The sequence below is a fragment of the Oryctolagus cuniculus genome, chromosome 6 (genome assembly GCF_051225735.1).
Source record: "Oryctolagus cuniculus isolate XC-2025 breed Fujian yellow rabbit chromosome 6, ASM5122573v1, whole genome shotgun sequence".
NCBI lineage: Eukaryota > Metazoa > Chordata > Mammalia > Lagomorpha > Leporidae > Oryctolagus > Oryctolagus cuniculus.
This window is the reverse complement of record NC_142872.1, coordinates 45413986-45434206: the sequence shown is the minus strand read 5'-3', so window position 1 is coordinate 45434206 and position 20221 is coordinate 45413986. Positions and strand designations below refer to the sequence as shown.

Sequence of the window (20221 nt, the reverse complement as noted above, 5' to 3'; positions counted from 1 at the left end):
TCTAAATCCATTTTAAGTTCTTGAGTCTGCCAGATATAGCTGACACTGAAGGCTGTGGGATCCCATAAGTGAGACACACATCCTTCTGTTAGGAAAATTTAAACTAGGGATACAGTAATCCTCAAGTATGCCAGGGATACTTTTGCCCCCTGCTGGTATGAAAAAATATAGCAGGTACAGCAAACAGGCTTTTTTTTTTTTTTTTTTTTTTTTTTTTAAGATTTATTTGTTTATTTGAAAGACAGAATTACAGAGATGGAGGGGAAAATAGAGGTGGGGGGAGAGAGAGAGAGAGAGAGAGAGAAATTTTTCATCGGCTGGTTCACTCCCCAAATGGCCACAATAGCCAGGTCTCAGCCAGGCCAAAGCCGGGAGCCACTAACTCCATTTGCATCTCTCACGATGGTGGCTGTGGCCAAGAACTCGGGCCATCATACATTGCCTTCCCAGGCACATCAGAAGGGAGCTGGATTGGAAATGGCACAACTGGGGCTTGAACCAGTGCCCATATGGGATGCAGGTGTCACAGGCTGTGGCTTAACCCATCTTTCTTGCCTATCTGCTGCACTCAGGTCTGCATTGCTTAGATTACTCTTAGTGAGAAGGTTATCTGTATTGATCAAGCAATATTAACAACAGAAAGACACTGATTAAAAATCGAAACTATACTCCAGAACTTTGATGAAAATGCATTAGTGATAACTTAAACTATATCTTCTTAAACAACTTTTAAAAAGGCTTGTTTATTTAAAGGCAGAGTGACAGGGAGAGTCAGAGAGAGAGAGAGAGAGAGAGAGATGTTGTCTTCTCTGGTTCACTCACCAAATGATTATAGTAGCCATATCAGGAGCCAAGAACCTCATCCAGGTCTCCTTTGTGGGTGACAGAAGTGGAGATTTCACTTTTATGAAAATGTAAAGATTATCCACAGATTGGGAGAAAAATGTTTACAGAATATATATCAAATAAAGGACTTATATCAAGGTGTATATGTGTGTGTAGACTCTGACACCTCCAAAGTAAGAAAATGAGCAAATTAAACATTGTGTATTTGAGCTGTTACCCAAGAAAAGTACATTTAGCAAATAAATCCATGAAAAGATCATAACATTAGGGAAATACAGATTGAAGCAATTACCCAGCAATTAGAAGACACAAGTAAGAATAAAAAGGACAATAACAAGTTCAGTATGAGGATGCAGAGCAAAGATAAGTCTCATAGATGCCTGGTAGAAATGAAAAATATAATAGTCTCTTTAGAAAACTATGAGGCGGTTTATTATATGGTCAAAAAATATAATTTTTTTTGACAGGCAGAGTGCACAGTAAGAGAGACAGAGAGAAAGGTCTTCCTTATTCCGTTGGTTCACCCCCAATGGCCGCTATAGCCGGTGTGCTGCAGCCGGCGCACTGCGCTGATCCGAAGCCAGGAGCCAGGTGCTTTTCCTGGTCTCCTATGCGGGTGCAGGGCCCAAGGACTTGGGCCATCCTCCACTGCACTCCCAGGCCACAGCAGAGAGCTGGCCTGGAAGAGGGGCAACCGGGACAGAATCTGGCGCGCCAGCGCCGCAGGCGGAGGATTGTGATTCTATTCCTATGTAATAAACCAAAGGAAATGAAACCATGTGCCTATACAGTGATCTGTATGTAAATGTTTATAACAACTTTATTCATAATTACCCCAAAGTGAAATAACCCAAAGTCTATTAACTGGTGAATGGATCATGGTACATGCATGCAATGGGATACTAGGCACCTATAAAAAGGAACAATATATTGACAATAAACAGCACCGATGGACCTCACAAGTATTATATGAAGTGAAACAAGCCATACAAAGTCTATAAGTTAATTCCATTTGGATGACATTCTGGAAAGGACAAGACTACATGAACAGAAATCAATCAGTGATTACTAGGGGCTGGATGTGAAGGGAAATGATTGAATACAAAATAGCACAAAAGGAATTATTTGGGTTGATGAAAATATTCGATATCTTAAATAGAATATATAAAATTTATATATTTTATATATTTATAAATTATAAATATATATTTATTTATATATACATATAAATATATAAATAAAATTGGTATAGTAATCAAATTGGTTTTATACCAATCTATAGTCATCAAAACTCATCTAATTAGATATCTGAAATTTATTTTACTCTATGTAAATTATGCCCCAATAAACCTAAATTTAAAAATTAACAGGGTGGATGAAAACTATGTATATTTCTTATTGGCACTTAGGTTCAAGTGATCATCATTATAAAGCGCCAAGAACCTAACCAAGGCATGCTGTCTTTAACTAACAAGTTAACCCCTACCTGTTTGTGCCCACTTATCTTCCCCTACTCATCCTTTGCTGAATACTTACAAAGCATATGGATTCTTTTCCTGTCTCTAACTCAGGAAGATTGTGATGGTCTCAGGCTCCTTGCACTTATTATCTCTGGGATCTCTTGCCCAATTCAGTCTTCAGCATTCATGTCATTTTTCCAAATCTACCTTCTTGTGCCAGGCTGTCCTAGCCACCCACTTATAAATTAGCTTCCTCCAACCCACTGTGCTATCACATCATTCTGTATTTTCTTTTTCCTTATAGCCTTATTTGCTTATCTGTCTCCCCACTAGAGGGTAGGACTCTTGTCTATCTTTTTAACCTTCTAGAAATGTGCCTGGCACAGCAGACACAATATAAACTATTTTGTTAAACTATAGTAGGTATTTTAAAAAATATTTATTTTTATTTATTTGAAAGGCAGAGTTACTGAGAGAGATAGATCTTCCATCCACTGATTCACTATACAAATGGGTGAAAAGACCAGGGCTGTGCCAGGCCAGAAGCCCAGAGCTCCTTCCCTTCTCCTACATGGGTGTGGGGGCCCAAGCAATTGGGCCATCTTTCACTGTTTTCCGAGGCACATTAGCAGAGAGCTGGATCGGAAGTGGAGCAGCTGGGTCTCTAAATGGCACCCACATGGGACGCCAGCTAGCAGGCAGCAGCTTTACCTGCTTTGCCATAATGTCAGCCCCTTTGGCAGGCATCTTTAAGAAACAGACTTTCCACTTAGATTCTGTAAGCACTGCCACATAAATCAATGTTTACTATACAGTATATTTTCTCTAGCCCTTCTCATGATATGTATTGCATCATTTGTAGTTAATTGGAAAGAACACTACCGTGAGAATCAGGAGTTCTAGATTCTAACCCTCACCCTATCAGTAACTATAAGACACTGTACTTTGCAAGCCAGTAGTTCCATCTCTAGACATTTGTCTTAAGGGGTAAACTGGGCTCAAATACAACCATATATGCACTAGGATATTCATTGCCCAGTGTACTTATAATAGAAAAAATTGGGGGGAAATAATTTCAAACGGCAGGAATTTGGCTAAATAGTCTGTGGTATAACTACCAAAGTCACACTGTAAGTTCATTTGAAAATGATGAGTACATTTTGTTCTTTATTCAGTAAACGTGCATTGAATACTTGTCACTGTCAATACTGTTGTGGGTGCTGCACATACAGCAGTGAGTGAAATTGATGCCCTATGCTAATAAACCTTGTGTTTTAATGGAGAAGGAAGACAACAAAAAATCAGATAAATATACTTAATAGGCTGATTTCAGATGGCAAGTTCTATGAATGAAGGGTCAAAAATAGAAGTAAGTATGGGATACCTCCCAAGTGAGTAATTGGCATTGTGCTACTCTATGTGGAGCGGCCAAGGAAGAATTCTCTCAAGTCAAATCTGCCCAGAAACCTGAGTGAAGTGAGGAAGTGAGGCATGGGGACAGCTATGGAAGAGCTCCCAAAAGCAAATGCTGGGAGGCAAGAGGGTGTTTGATAATTGTGAGGGAAATAAAGAAATTCAGTGTAGCTGGAGACGTGGGAGCACGGGAAAAAATGTGGGAAACAACATCTAAGAAGTAGACAATCCCTAGAATGTGCAGAACCTTATGAAGGTCATGTCGAGGACACTGGACTTGATTCTTAATGTGATAGAAAGGCTCAAAGAATTTTGAATAGAGGATCTGACTGGATTTATATTTTAAGACACTGTGGTAATCAAACTAAGGCATGACAAGCTGGTAGCAAGGAAAGCAGCGAGCAGGCTATTTTCGAAGTCCAGACGAGAATCATGGCATAGACCAGGAGCACAGCAGTGGGGATGGCGAAAATTAGTCATATTTGAGACTTTATGTTAAGTATGAGGGCGCTTCAAAAAGTTTGTGGGAAAATGGAATTAAAAGATAAATTTATTTTGGTGCAAAAAGTTTTTTTTTAAATCCATGCATAGTGTTTATACAATACACACCAATTTTTAATGAAAAAACCATACCTGGATTTCAAATTTCTTTTGCACCAAAATAAACTTAGCTTTTAATTTCATTTTCCACAAACTTTTTGAAGTACAAACACATTTCCTTAGATTTGAGCCTTTGCAATCTGGGTGAAAGGCAGTTGAGTAAAGATAGCTAATCCTGTTGGATTCAAGGTCTGAAACACAGAGAAGAGGGTATTCCAGGGCCCAGGTGATTGAAATTCCCTAGAAGTTATGACCCGGATGAAACCTGACTGAGAAGTCGTTCTAGAACTAAGCTCTCGGGCAATCCAAATGATCAAAGGTGCTGAACTGTGCAGACAACTGGAGTACAGTGAGAACTGAGAATGGCCACTGGGTGTCACTGGTTTGGGACATACTGCAGTGAGTAGTGGGGAAAAAGTCTTGATTGGGGTAGGGTCAAAAATGGGTGGATTTCTTCATGAAATAAATTGATGTGTGTGTGGCAGTAAGGTAGAGGGAATCACGATGGAAGAAGTCAACTATAGACTAAAAAAAAAAAAAAATTCAAGGCCACATTGGCCACAGCAGGCATTGTGGGCATTAAGCTGCTGCTTGCGATGCTGGCAAACCATTTCGGAGCACTGGTTTGAGTCCCGCTGCTCTACTCATCCATCTCCTTGCTTATGTGCCTGGGAAAGCAAGGGAAAACAGCTGAAGTGCTTGGATCCCTGCTATTCTCGTGGGACATCTGGATGGAGCTCTGGGCCCCTAGTTTCCGCCTGGATCATCCCCAGATATTGCAGCCTTTTGAGGAGTAAAATCAGCAGATGGAAGATCTTTCTGTCTCTCAACACAGCCTTTCAAATAAATAAATAAATCTAAAATACATACATAAAGGACACATTGGCCAGTAGAAAAAGAAGAGGCTTACTTGGAACCTGAGGCACTCAGAATTCAATTACTGGCCTGATATTTGATATTGTTAAATAATCAATTTATCTTTAAATGAGCGAATGGTTATACTAAAAGGGTCCTTAATCTTTTAGAAATGCACGTGCTGATATAGACACCATTTTTGAAATTGTGTGGTAAGTAAACTGGTTTCTGCAATTTCTTATATGATTGAATTTTCCATAATAAGTTTTTAAATAGTAAAGTCAAATAACTATTTTTAAAGAAGTCTGAATTTTTATCAGCAAAATTATCGTGCATTTTATTTGCAACGTGCTTTTGTAAGACTCCTACGACTTTAGAAATTTGTGACACTTCTTGTGAAAATAGCCCTCCAAAGAAACATTTTTCTCAACTTGGTAACTTGTTGCATAACAGATAAGAGATAACTGCTGCAGAATAGATAATAAATATCCCTGAATTCCCAAGTGAAAATAAAAGTGAACAGATGGTGAAGAAATGGAGATTCAGAATATATTGCTGATTCTCATGTTCACAACACTTCCAGATTTAAAGGCATATCTAAATAGCAGCGTCCAATATCATTTTTAAAATCGTATTTCCGACAGTGGGTTTGGAGTTGGAACGTTTAGAAACATCAGCTTGCCTGTGCTTTCCAACTTTTACTTAAGACATACAGATGCCCTGTTCGATTTCAAGCATTACATTTTAGAAATAAAAATAAGTAAACGGAGAAACCAGCTGCTACTTTTACTGATAAAAAGTACAGAGATCCAACCCCAGCCCGCAGGCCACTAATGGTGGGCGGGTTGTGGGGGTGGGACATACGCAAGCGCAGTACCGAGCTCTAGCTCTGGGGCGGGACTAGAGCCCAGGTGAAACGACAGCTCGAGCAGCCAATCAAGGGCAGCGTCGGTGGCTGCTTCCTGGGGAGGGAGAACGGAAGTCAGATTTCGGTTGCGGTGGCGAAGGTAGATTCTAGCGTCAACCAAGTGCAGAGGTGAGTGGGCGGCGTGGGCTTGGGGCCCCGCGTTCTTGGTTTTTCCTTCCGGACCCCGCTGCTTCCTCTCGGCCGGATTGGGAGTTCGGGAGGCCGTAGGGTCGGCCTACGAGGGCGCTCGCTGGTTTTCCTTTTCTGCGGTCTTCCAGGGCCGTGGCCTGGCTGCCGCGGAAGGTGCCCCGGGGCGGCGGGCTCCGGGTTTCCTCAGTGTGGGGTCGGCGCGGGACTGCAGGTTGGGAGGCGTGGGTTCTGGCCCCGGCGCAGCTGGTTTTCCAAGGTAGGGGCCCCCGGAGAGGCGGTTATCGCTGGCCACTTGTACAGTGAGAGTGCGCCTGTTCCCGTCTCTGAAATCTGCCGAGTTAATGAGGGGAGAGCGAGGGCGGCGGGTCCCAAGCCTCAGAATCGTCACATCCGCCTCGAGAGGTTCTAGAAACTCGGGAGTCCCATTCACGGTAGAGAGAAGAGAACCAAATCCCTGAGGATGGGACCCTAGAATAGCTTCCTTGCTTTGGTGATGTGCAATCTCCCCGCCCCCAGGGACCCCCCCCCCAGCACATTCTAGAAGGTGGCTTTTCAGCCAGAGAACCGGTTTCGACGCTCCGCGCTGATCTTCCTGAAAACAAATAAAACAAACCTCCATTACTTTAGAAAAGTTCTGTCTAGAGAGGTGATACGGAATAAACATAAACATAATGGTGTTAGAGTCCCAAGTGTTTCTTGTACTCTTAGACGGTTCGTGGCTTAAGGATTTGTGATTGAAGAGATTTCGCGGGTTGGAGCTGAAAGGACGTGGGGTAGGAATTGCTGTTGTGCCGTTAGTAGTTATGCGATCTGCAGACACCTGCCCTTAAGACTTGGGATCCTCATCCGAAGAATAGAATTGATCGTGTACTTAGGTCATAGCTTTGGCAGGAAGATGATGTGGAGAGGATGTGAGACAGTGATGCCTCTTAGGGAGTTGACCCTGGAAAGATGCCAGCTGAAGTCGAGGGGTGCGCATCCGCAGAGGCACACGGGTACTTGCCGCCTCCTGACGTCGGAGGGGTGTGTCTTAAAACTGTTCAGATCGGTTTAAAAGAGCACTTGAGAATCTTCAGATTGGATGATAATACCTATGTTTAAAAAGGAGTAAGTAGAAGTGATTGTGGCCATAGAAGCTGTGGGTTTGAATTTGGGTTTCAAGTTTCTATAGTAGATACAGAAAGGTTAGTAAATTGTAGCATAAAATGTAGAAAAAAGATACAGACTTGGATAATCATTTCATCTAGGAGCCTTGGATGATACTGGGTATCTAGATTTTAGTAATGTTAATTTTGTCAAAATGTTTGAGTTATAAGTATTTACTTTGGGAAATCACTTCGTAATAGTAAAAGTGATTGTAGGGGCTGGCATTGTGGCGCAGCAGGTTAAATGGCTCCCTGCAACACCAGTATCCCATATGGGCACTGGTTTAAGTCCTGGTTGTTCCAATTTTATCTGGCTTCCTCTCATATGCCTGAGAAGGCAGTGGAAGATGGCCCAAGTGCCTGGACCCATATCACTCACAAAGGAGATCCGGATGAAGTTCCTGGATTCTACATGGCCCCGGCCCAGCCCCAGTCCTTAGCAGCTATTTGGGGAATGAAAAGGCAGATGGAAGATATCTCTGTTTCTCCTTCTCTCTCTGTAACTCTGCCTTTCAAATCAATAAAGTAAATCTTAAAATCATCTACCTTCTAAAAAAAAAAGTGATTGTGATATGTGTTTGGGCGACAGCATGTGTAGTTTTGCTATAAAGAGATGTGGAGAAATGGGACATAAAAGGTAAGTGGTGTAGAATCCAGAAGACTTTTCTTTATAAATGAAAAGGTACTCCAAGATATTGGGAGAGAAGTATTAACAGGGAAGGAAAAATAATGTGGGTTGTTGAGAATATAGTGCTTAATTAGAAAAGGGTGGCATCCATTCTGAGTTGTAAGTGTTAGCTTTGAAACTACCGGAAGAAAAGGGGAGTGCTCTGTCTGTAAACACTAAATGTGACAGGTTTGTTTTGTAGTTCTTCTGTGAATCTTTGGTTTGTTTTTGTAGGTGCTTGATCTTCCACAATGGGTGAGCCACAGCAAGTGAGTGCACTTCCTCCACCTCCTATGCAGTACATCAAGGAATACACTGATGAAAATATTCAGGAAGGTCTAGCTCCCAAGCCACCCCCTCCAATCAAAGACAGTTATATGATGTTTGGCAACCAGTTCCAATGTGATGATCTTATTATCCGCCCTTTGGAAAGTCAGGGCATCGAAAGGCTTCATCCTATGCAATTTGATCACAAGAAAGAACTGAGGAAACTCAATATGTCTATCCTTATTAATTTCTTGGACCTTTTAGATATCTTGATAAGGAGCCCTGGGAGTATAAAACGAGAAGAGAAGCTGGAAGATCTTAAGCTGCTTTTTGTCCATGTGCATCATCTCATAAATGAATACAGACCCCACCAAGCAAGAGAGACCTTGAGAGTTATGATGGAAGTCCAGAAACGACAGAGGCTTGAAACAGCCGAGAGGTTTCAGAAGCATCTGGAGCGAGTGATTGAGATGATTCAGAATTGCTTGGCCTCTTTGCCTGATGATTTACCCCACTCAGAAGCAGGAATAAAAGTAAAAACTGAACCAATGGATGCTGATGATAGCAACAATTGTACTGGACAGAGTGAGCAGCAAAGAGAAAATTCAGGTCATCGAAGGGACCAGATTATAGAAAAAGATGCTGCCTTGTGTGTCCTAATTGATGAAATGAATGAAAGACCGTGACTCATGTTAGTTTTCTTTTTTCCCTTTTGGTAAATAGTATAATATTACTGGTTTATTTTCTTTTGGGCAGTCTTAAAATGAATAACTAAAAGTTTAAATGGCCTTTTTCTTGACTCTCCAGCTTTTTCACTTACGTAATGCCATAGGCAGCAATTTCAGTATATAACAAGTGTAGGCAAACAGGGACCCGTAAATTAAGAATAGTGACCTGAAAAAGAAAATGTTTGCTGCAGATGTGTGGGGCATTCTTTTTTTTGGAGTTGGAGTAAAAGTTTGACAGTGTCCTTGGTAATAGCAAACTTTCATCCTTAAAAAGTAAATTTGTCATTTGCTTTAAGAATGAGGGATAGATACTCTAAAATGTGAAATTATGTAATATTTAAAAATTTACCTAATCTGCATAAGGTAGTATAGCATTTTAAAAGAGACCCATTTGTTATGAAACAAAAACTTTATTTTTCCTTGTGATTCTTGTAACTCTACTACCTCAGTAGACTCTTTTTCCTTATCTTGAACCTTGGTAGGTCCCATAAATTGGTTTTTCTCAGTCACTTGGGTAGAAAGTCTTTGGTCAGCTTAGTTAGAAATTTTAGATTACAGATTTTAGTAATTAAGAGGATTGAAATTACAGATTTTTAAAAATATTTGTAATTCTTTGAAATTACACATTTTTAAAGCTAAGCTCAGACATGATCAAGGCTGGTAGACTGCAGTGGGAGAAGGGTTTGGTGGGAGCAACTGCTCGATGTCCACCAGTGATTCGCGCTTCTTCTTGCTGAGATATCACTGTTCAGCCAGTGACCACATTTCCCTACTGCCCTATATCTGTGTGAGGCCATGTGACTAAGTTCTGGGAAATGGAGTCTGTGCCCTAAGATTTCTTGCACGATCTTCCATTCTGTTCCCCAGTCGGCTAGGTGTGTGCCCACACCCATGCAAGCCTGGTGACAACAGTTTATAGTAATTTGGTTCTAGAATGTGAAGATTAGGTCCTCTTTTAACTCCATTCTTCCTTCTACAGCTAACTTAATGTGAACAAGAAATAAACTGTCTTGGGTACTGAGATTTTATTTCTGTACTTTCTTTTCTCCTCCCTCCTTCCCCCTCCCGCCCATTGGCCTCATATCAGGATCTTTGCCTGCTACTCTCTGACAGAAGCCAGTGGTTCTCCATTGTCCTTTTGGACCAGCAGCATTAGCATCACTTGGGGATTTGTTAGAAATCAAGCTCCTCTGGCTCCACCCTGGACCTTCTGAACCAGAAACTTGCTGGTGCACAGGGCGTGGCAAGCTTGGTGTTAAGCCTTCCTCCAATTCTGATGCATGCTCAAGATTACCATCTGTAGAGATGGGCCTTTTCCTGGGTGATGTGCTTTTGATTTCTCCCTCATTTCCTGTTTACTAGCATAGGGATTTGCTGCATTAAGGTCTCACCAACTCACTGTAAAATGGTTACAGGCCAATTTCCCTGTGTGAAATATGCATTCTTTGCATTCAGACAGAGGCTGTTTCCAATTAACACTTCTAGCAGACAAGAACTAATTAACAAGTCTCAAATTTAAGGTTTTTTTTTTTTTACCAACTGGAATATGCTTGGTGTAGACCTTGGGACCAGAGACCCCCAAAGGACATTCTGGTTTCCCTTAATTAAATTAAATTTGTTCCACACCTCCTCCCTCATACCTTGGTCAGTGAGCAAGATGGAAATGGCTCTTGAACAACTCAACAACCGTTTCTCTTTTGACTTTTTAAAAAATACATTGCTGTGAGAGGAGTGTTGGGCTGAGGTACAAAACCAATTTGGGACCACTTTGAAAATCCTTGCATGTAAGAAATGAAATCATTTAACATTGTTAAGAGTCACAACAGTTACTTGTAAATTTGTGTGTGTGTGTGTGTGTGTGTGCGCATTGAGGGGAGAGGTATTGATGGATTGCAATGCCATAGGTTAGCTTCACTTTAGCCCAGAGCTAATCAAGGAGTTCTGTGCAGTTGCACCTGATGTAACTCTTGATATTATAGTGGAATGAAACGTTAATGTTCTGATAGTTGCTGCAATTTTAAAAGCTTACCATACATGGACTTTTACTCTTGTGAGGATTAAAACACATCTCTGGATGTCTGTTTATGCTGAATATTCCTGAAAGATTGATTTGCCAGGGCCAGTGTTGTAGAGTGGGTTAAGCTGCCGCCTGTAACACTGGCATCCCATACAAATACCAGTTCAAGTGCAGCTGCTCTGCTTGCAATCCAGTTCCCTGCAAATGCGCCTGGGAAAGCAGAGAAAGATAACCCAAGTACTTGGGCCCCTGCAAACCATGTGGGAAATCCAGATGGAGTTCGAAGCTCCTGGCATTGGTGTGGTCCTAGCTGTTGAGGCCCTTTAGGGAGTGAACCAGTGGATGGAAGTGTGCATGCTGTCTCTAACAGCCTTTCAAGTAAAATAATTTTAAAAAATTGATGGAACAAAGTAAAATGTCTGCAAGAATCAACGCAAGTTGTTCTTGAAATGCCTGATGCTCAAACTGCGGAGACATTTAACTTCATTTTATTGAATTGAAGGCCCTGGCATTTTGTTTTTAAATGAATGCTAGAAATTTTTTTAGATACATGTATTCATTTGAAAGAGGAGTAATATGGAGGAGAGAGAGAAAGATCTTTCATCTGCTAGTTTATTTTCCAAATGGTTGCAACAGCTGGGCTGGACCAGGCTGAAGCCAGAAGCCAGGAGCTCCATTTGGGTCTCCCATGTAGTTGGCAGGGACTTAAGTCCTTAAGCCATCATCTGCTGTTTCCTAGGCACATTAACAGTGAGCTGTGGGCTGCCAGTGTCCCCGGTGGTGGCTCAACGCACTGTGCCACTGAGTCCATCGCCTGATGTTGATTTAAAGAAATCTGCAGGTGGTTCTGCACAGTGGTTCAAGAGTTTTATTAATCAGTGTTCTGTTAATTGGTGACAAAATGTTATGCAAGAAGATGAATTTGTTGGAAGGATAATGGGATATGTTACATGACTGAACAAACTGAAGAGGATATGGATGGAATTGAGTTAGTTGCCCTAGAGACCCTCCTGATTAGCTCCATTCTCTGGACAGACCAACTTCTTTAATGATACGGGTGGAGAACATGGCTGCTAACAGGTCCCAAGTGTTAGGTCTTTTTCTGTCTTTCTTGTTAGCTAAGTTTGAGGAATTGGGGTTTGCATACCTGATTCCAACTGGACCAATCAGCTGGGGCCTGGATCCTGTAAAAATGAACAGTCCTCACTATGTCCATGTATGGAGAAAACCATCCATTTTTCAGAGAAAGGAAGTGGTGCTGAGCTGACAAACTGTAGCTGTACATGGCAAATTAAGCACATGCAAAGTTTGATATAAATAGCCAAATTAAACAGATTGTCACAATCATGTTCTTGGGGAGGATAGCTTCCCCCTGTTTCTTCACTCTATTCATTTAATGGATGTTTATTGTGGTTCTCTCTGCCTAACAGTGATTTAGGTTTTGGATGTGTGGGGAGGGAGAAGGAAAATGTAAGATAAATTAAAATTTGAAAGCAGTTTTTGTATTAATTACCCCACCATCACAGTACCCTCAGAAGAACCGTGCTGCTATTTATGTTCCTGTTTTACCTATTCAAAACAACTTGTCCACATTATCTTCATTTTAAGATATATTTGCATGTTCATGTTTGTTTAGGGCTTTGGAAGGCAACTTCAACTCACGTGCTGTGTTGTAGAGAAGATGCCTGTGCCAGGCTCTGAGGTCAGTGGAAATAGCAGATTTTCTGAGAAAGACCTAAAGTTGGTATAATTTGAATGAGAAAAGGTATCATGACTGCCGTATGGTGAGGGAGGAAGTTGGAGATAGAGAAGCAGGTGGATTTAGGTGGCCATGGGAAGGAACTTTTAGTCCTGAATCTGATGGGAAGTCACTTGCAGACACATGCATAGGATGTTGCTAGCATTGTTCTCATCACTACTACACAAGAGTCATTTTATCCTCACAACATCCCAAGGAAATCACTCTTAGGTTTATAGTCCTATTACAGATGAGGAACTGGAGTGCAGAGAAGTTACATAAGATTCCTGGGGCCATGCAACTAGTGAGTGGCAGCCCAGATTTTAGTTTCAAAGCTTAGCACTTGGTCTCCATACTCCATCACACTTCTGTTCCATCGTGTTACCGACAAGTCATAGAGGTGAACACACAGTAAAGTAGACAGTATTCTGACCCTGAAGGCTATGCTTGCACTTACTACATTGATACTGGACTGAAGGAGGAACAGGTTGAAAGGTCGAAATCACGAGTTTCCTTTGAACATGTTAAGACACCCACATCTTAGTTTAGACTTCTATGAGCATCTTTTTTAAAATTATTTTTTAAAGATTTATTTTATTTGAAAGGCAGAGTTACAGAGAGCGAGTGAGAGACAGATCTTCCATCTGCTGGTTCACCACACAAATGGCTGCAGTGGCCAAAGGTGGGCCACACTGAAGCCAGGAGCCAGGCCTTCTATGTGAGTGCAGGGGCCCAACCACTTGGGCCATCTTGCACTGCTTTCCCAGGCACATTAGCAGGGAGCTGGATTGGAAGCAGAGCAGCTGGGAATCGAACCTGTGCCCATAGGAAATGCTATCCATATAGCTCTAAACTTAAAAACCCTTTTGGATTTTGGTGTGGCTCAGTGCATTCAGCTGCTGTCTGTGATGCTGGCATCCCATGTGAGTGCTGGTTAGAGTCCTGGCTGTGCTACTTCTGATCCAGCTCCCTGCTAATGTGTCAGGGAAGGTAGTGGAAGATGGCCCAAGTGCTTGGACCCCTGCCACCCACATGGGAGACCTGGATGGAGTTTCTGGTTCCTGGCTTATCTTGGCCCAGACCAAGGCATTGTGGCCAAATAGAGAATGAAGCAGTGGATAGAATAGTCCCTCCGGCCCCTGGCTTCCTGTTCCTTTCAAATAAGTAAATAAATAGATCTCTAAGAAAAACTCTTCTTAGTCGGTATCCCAAGTTTATTAGTAATGAAAACTGGGGCTTAGGATTTGTAGTTTGCTCAGGTTGAAATTTAGATCGAGAACTGACAACTTTTGTAAATATTCAGTTGGTGAATATGTTAGGCCTTGAGAGCCACACAGTTTATGTTGAAATTATTCAACTGCATGGCTTCAAAGCCCAGTGGAATGGTTTTCTCTTCCTATAGATAATATGTATGCAAGTTATAATGTTGTGTTCTCATATAGCCTTATATATGCATGCTGACATTTGAATTTCAGTAATGTTCACACATGAAGTAGCCTTATGGCTTTGTTTGACTCTTTGAACATGTAACATTCTTAGCTATGGGAATACAACATCAGACAGCAGCAGACTGGATTTAACTGATACCATGTGATCTAGGTAGTTGAAATCTAACCCTGTAGTGTTTTCACAAAGCTACCGATAACTACACACAGTAAAAAAATTTTAGAAGTTTCTTCATAGGATTTTTCTAAGGTTTAAATGACAGACTGGGTATAATATACTTAAGAAAATTCCTAGTACTTGCTAAGCTATCAAAGTTCAGCTAATATCCTTCCTATGGGGTCTTCTGTCTTTTGACTACCACCGAGATTTAGAATTAAATCTAAGGGCTGGTTTGCGGTGTGAGGCAGTTAATACTCTTTTTGAGATGCCTGCATCCCGTATTAGAATGCGTGTATTCAAGTACTGGTTCTACTTCCTGTTCTAGCTTCCTGCTTATGTATGCCATGGGAGGAAACTGATGGCTCAAGTACTTGGGTTCCCGACACTCATGTGGGAGACCTGGATTGTATTCCTGGCCCCTGGCTTCAGTCTTGACCCAACTCTGGAAATTGTGACCTTTTGAAGAGTGAATCAATGGATGGGAGATCTTTGCCTTTCAAATAAAGTGAAAATAAAATTTAAAAATTGCAATGTGAGCAGGCTACCAGTAAGTGGCACTCTTACCTCAAGTTTAAGGGGCTATAGCAGCGGAGAGGATGAAAATGAAGAAACCTGGAGTTACCTCCTAGGGTACTCAAACTTGTGACACCCTAATTCCGAGTACTTTGTGTAAAGCATTAGATTGAGTCATTAGATCCTCATTGGTACCTGTTGTGTCAGAATGGGTTGGTGTTGGAAAACATGTCAGAATGTTGAAATTTGGGCTCCACCAGTTATTAACTGTGTAGCCTTGGTTTGGTGTATTATTGATACACCAAATTGATACACCAATTGATACTTAATTTCTTTAGCTTTGGTAATCACAGTACCCATGTCTAGTGTAGGTAGCATCTAATGTTGAGAATGAAAGAAGAGACTCCCACTAATTCTTTCTGAAGCTCTTTTGCCTCCAAGCCACATGCTCAGGTCTCAAGACTCTCTAATCACCTTTGCAGGAGGGAGGGACAAAGGAAAATCAATAGCAGAAATTAAGGGAGGGGGTTGCTACTATAGATATTGCAGACAGCAGAATAAAAGAATATTATAAATAGCTTTATCCCAATAAATTTGAAAACTTAGACAAAATAAATTCTTACAAAATTACTAAAACTAATTCAATAGGAAGCTGAGTAGTTTTCTAACAACTTAGAAAAAAAGATCAGTACTCAAATTTTTCTTATAATGCAGACCAAACATTGCCAGAAAACACACACTTAAACAATTCTAATCTATACAATCTCTCTTACAGAAGAGAAAAACAGTAAACATTACCCCATTCCTTTATGGGGATTGTGTAAATTAGCAAGTTAAGTCCGAAAATATAAAAAAACTTGAATGTTTCATGGTTTATCTCACAGTGCAGAATAGAAAATTAATGTATTCTATCACTATACTAAAGAAGACAACCAATTCAACAAATGTGCAAAAGGCATTTATAAAATTTAGCATCCACTCATTAAAAAGAAAAAACTCCTAGAACATTGAGTATAGAAGAGAAGGTCCTTAGTATAATAAATTATTCTATACAATTTGTAGCATGTATTATACCCAAATTAGAATGTGAAACCTTGCCTTTGAACTCTGGGAAAGAATGTATACTAGAGTTTCTAAGCAGCATAGCACAAGGAGAAAAATGAGAAGTATGAAAAGGAAGAAACTAAGTTATTAGTTGTAGAAAATAATTGTCAACATAGAAAATTCAATACAATCTCTGATGACTTATTAGAGTTTATGGGTTGCTGAGAAAAAAAACGAATATTCAAAAAATAAATTTCAGTATACAGCAGAAACAGAAAATAAAAATTTTAAAATAAGATACCATTTGAAATAGTATCAGGAATATATATAGTGCCCAGGAATAAATAAAAAAATGAAGACTTTTTGTGGAGAACATTTTTAAATGTTTTTAAGAGATGATAAACCTCAATAGAAAGGAAGACAAAATGTTTATGGGTTGAAATACTTAACATTGAAAGAGGTCAGATTTTGTCCAGACTAATCTATGGATTCAACATAATCTAATCATTTCTGCCAAGTTGTTTTTTTAATTTGATAAGATGATTCCAAAATTGTTGGAGTTACAAAGAACCTACACAGATAACCTCAAAAAAGGACAGAGGGGAAGGATTTTCCCTACATGACATCAACCTCTATTATAATGCTGCTGTGATTAAGACAGTGAGCACGTTTAGAGAATTTGAGTAGAATAGAAGGACAGGAATCAGATCCATGCTTAGATGATTTTTGAAATACAACAGAGATGATGTTACACGGTAGTGGGGAAATGCTGGGATTTTCTAGGAGAGGACATCGAGCCTAGTAGTTAGGAAACTGGCATCCTACACTGGAGTGCCTGAATTCTGTTCCAACTCTGGCTCCTGGTTCCAGCATTCTTGCTAATATAGACCCTGGGAGGCAGTGGTGATGTCTCATGTAACTGGAACACTCCTTGCCTCAGCCCCAGCCCTGGCCATTGCAAACATTTGAGGAATGAACCAGGAGATTCTCTCTGTCTCTCTCTGACTCTCAAATGAAAATACAATAAATGCTGGAACTTTCAATGAAAGGGGCTAGGATACAACATGAGAAATCCATTTCAGGAGGATTAAAACCTAACTGAAAGATAGAAGTACGAAGCTTTTCAGGCTAATGTGGGTAATAATTTCACAATCCTTGAATAAGAGAAAATTTTCTTAGGTAAAATACAAAATGCACTACTTAGAAAAGATTGGTCAATTTCACTACATTGAAATCAAGAAACTGTGTTCAAGAAAACATTCCATAAACAAAGTGAAAAGCAAAAGTGTGAGAGGAACTATTTGCAACAGATGAAACCAGCAGGGTAGTATAACCCAGGATACATAATTATTTGTATAAATCAATAAGAAAAATATCAACCCAGCAAAAAAAAAAAAAAAATAGGCCAAGAAATTAAACAAGCATTTACCCAAGGAAAAAAAAAAATTCTAGGGGCTGGCATTGTGGTATACTGGGTAAAGCCATTGCCTGTGATGCCAGCATCCCATGTAGGCACAGGTTTGAGTCCTGCCTGCTCCTCTTCTGATCCAACTTCCTGCTAGTGCACCTGGAAAACCAGCAGAGAATGTCCCAAGTGCGTGGGCCTGTACATCCACATGGGAGACCCAGCCCTGGCTGTTGCTGCCATTTGGGAAGTGAACCAGTGAATGGGAGATCTCTCTCTGTATCTCCCTTTCTCTCTCTCTAACTCTGCCTTTCTGATAAATAATAAAATAAACCTTTAAAAAAAATCCAAATGATTCATAAACAAAAGAAAAAGTGCTTAGCCTGTTATAACCAGGGCAATGCAAATTAAAGTCAGAGTGAGATGCTACCATATCTTTACCACTTTAGCAAAAATGAACTGCAAAAAATGAAACAGTTAACAAAGTCATCTCTGGCAACGCCAAGTGTTGAAGATGTAGATAAGAAATTCTTACATGCTGCTGGTAGGAGTCTAGGAAACTAATCAGTGTTATTTAAGAAGGTCCAAGTTAGTTATACCCTCTGACTCAGTAATTCTACTCAGAAATATATCCCTGTGAAACTCATACACATGTGCTAGGATCGTCTATGAGAAAGTCCAGAATGGCATTGTTTATGGTAATTGAAATGGAAAATGACATGTCCATTTAGGATAGACTTAACAAAGAATTTGAAATAAATCTATTCTCAGGAAAATTATTTTATCATGTAAATAAGCAACCTACAGAAACACACTGGAGCGTAGATAGATCTCACAAGCTCACTGTCAAGTGCAGCACGTTTTAATTCATGCAGTGTAAAAACCAAGCAGACCGGCGCCGCGGCTCAACAGGCTAATCCTCCACCTAGTGGCGCCAGCACACCGGGTTCTAGTCCCGGTTGGGGCGCCGGATTCTGTCCCGGTTGCTCCTCTTCCAGGCCAGCTCTCTGCTATGGCCAGGAGTGCAGTGGAGGATGGCCCGGGTCCTTGGGCCCTGCACCCCATGGGAGACCAGGAGAAGCACCTGGCTCCTGCCATCGGATCAGCGTGGTGGAGGGTGAACCAACGGCAATGGAAGACCTTTCTCTCTGTCTCTGTCTCTCTCTCTCACTGTCCACTCTATCTGTCAAAAATAAATTAATTAATTAAAAAAAACAAGCAGAACTTTAGATACAATTTTGAGAAGTAAACATGGATGATGAAATTATACTCTATAGATGAACTTACATCTGTCTTTTATTATTAATGCTGTATAACAAATGCCTATACGACAAGGGGAAGGGAGACTGTGTGATTAGCAAGAGGTACCCATTCTTGGGGTGGAGTTGTCAGCACAACTTTAGGAAGCTGGCATCGTTTTATGTTTTGTTTGAGGACTGGTTACTTGAGAGTTTGTTTCAAAAGTATATGTAAGCTCTAAATTTATGTTACTGCGATGTTTGGTATGTCTTGTATTTCTATTAAAAGTTTAACCTTAATGCTATATTATGACATCATCATATTCTGTTGTATTGGGAACAGTTAAAATGTCTCACTAAAAATGAGTATTGTCAAAGACTTGGAGCCTCAGAAGCTCCTAACTGCCAATGGAAGTAGAAGCTGGAATAAGCGTTTTAGACAGAGGCTTAACATTACCCTTTGAAGGGGATGCCGATGAAAAAACAGAAAAATGAGAATGCAGGTCAGAGCTAGAGGGAAAAATAGTAAAATGATATAAAACAAGAAAGGGACCTCCTTGGGACTGATGGTGAGCATGTGAACTAAAGAGGACGATCAGCTGAGCTATGTGAACCCAGAGTAAAAGATGAACAAGAAGGGGCTGGCACTGTGGTGCAGAGGCTTAAGCCACCACCTACAGTGCCAGCATTCCATGTGGGTGCCCGTTTGAGTCCCAGCTACCTCACTTCCAATCCAGCTCCTTACTGCAGATGGCCCAAGTACCTGGGCTCCTGCACCCATGTAGAAGACCTGGAAGAAGCTCCTAGCTCTGGCTTCAGCATGGCCCAGCTCTGGCTGTTGCGGCCATTTAGTGAGTGAACCAGTGCATCTAAGATCTCCCCCACCCCTGTAACTCTGGCTTTTAAATAAACAAACAAATATTTAAAACAACAACAACAAAAGACCAGAAAACAGAAAGAAAGAAGAGATAGCATGCAGGGGAAGGTACTCTGAAGGAGGGAGGCCATTCATGTGCCCCTCCACCAGCAGGGCTCTTGCAGGGTGCACAGGGCCTGTTCTATCAAGAGAAGCCTGCAGGGGTCAGCGCTGTGGCACAAAAGGTTGAGTCTTTATCTACAGCACAGGCATCCCATGTGGGTGCCAGTTTGGTCCCGCCTGCCCCACTTCCAATCCGGCTCCCTGCGGGTGTGCATGGTAGGGCAGTGGAAGATGGCCCAAGTGCTTGGGCTTCTGCACCCTTGTGGGAGACCTGGAGGAAGCTCCTGGCTACAGCCCGGGCCCTTGTGGTTATTTGGGGAGTGAACCAGCAGATGAAGGATCTCTTCCCCTCCCTTTCTCTCTCTCTTTCTGCACCTCTACCTTTCAACTGAATAAATAAAGCTTAAAAAAAGAAAAGAACAGCCTTATCTGCAGAGCAGCTTTAAAAAAAATAAATAAAAAGAGGAGCCTGCCGAGGGACTTGGCACACTGACTCACCCCTCTGCAGAGTTTCCTTGCTGGTGGACTCCTTTTCTCCCTTTCAGTTTTGCTCACTGAGGGTCCATTTGGACCATTAAGGGTGTTGTTTCCACAGCGTCACTCTTTCCCCTAGCTGGAAGAGGTTTGGTTCCTCACGCAGTGGT

General features: G+C 41.2%; 2 protein-coding genes across 7 annotated transcripts in view; both read left to right on the top strand.

Annotated features, from left to right (window-relative positions):
- Nucleotides 1-6158: 6158 nt before the first annotated feature.
- MED7 (mediator complex subunit 7) lies at nt 6159-14929 on the top strand. Of its 4 annotated transcripts, XR_007918516.3 has the most exons (4): nt 6159-6210; nt 8278-9001; nt 12692-12757; nt 14724-14929. XR_007918516.3 is itself a non-coding variant. In XM_051843559.3 (3 exons), exon 2 carries the CDS (start codon nt 8295-8297, stop codon nt 8994-8996), a length of 702 nt encoding a protein of 233 aa, XP_051699519.1. In that variant the 5' UTR covers nt 6159-6210; nt 8278-8294; the 3' UTR covers nt 8997-9001; nt 14724-14929. The 4 variants fall into 4 exon arrangements, 3 of the variants coding, with proteins under 3 accessions (XP_051699519.1, XP_089192294.1, XP_089192295.1); XM_051843559.3 differs by lacking the exon at nt 12692-12757; XM_089336168.1 differs by lacking the exons at nt 12692-12757; nt 14724-14929 and having other exon boundaries at nt 8278-10061.
- The window catches only part of HAVCR2 (hepatitis A virus cellular receptor 2), a 47532-nt gene continuing 33469 nt past the window's right edge, over nt 6159-20221 (top strand). Inside the window, exons 1-3 of one of the 3 annotated variants that reach the window (XM_089336166.1) lie at nt 6159-6210; nt 8278-9001; nt 12692-12757. The gene's annotated coding sequence lies outside the window, so the exon portion shown is untranslated. Of the gene's footprint in view, nt 6211-8277; nt 9002-12691; nt 12758-20221 lie in introns of those variants that run through there. The other 2 variants (XM_089336165.1, XM_008255320.5) reach the window with 2 other exon arrangements.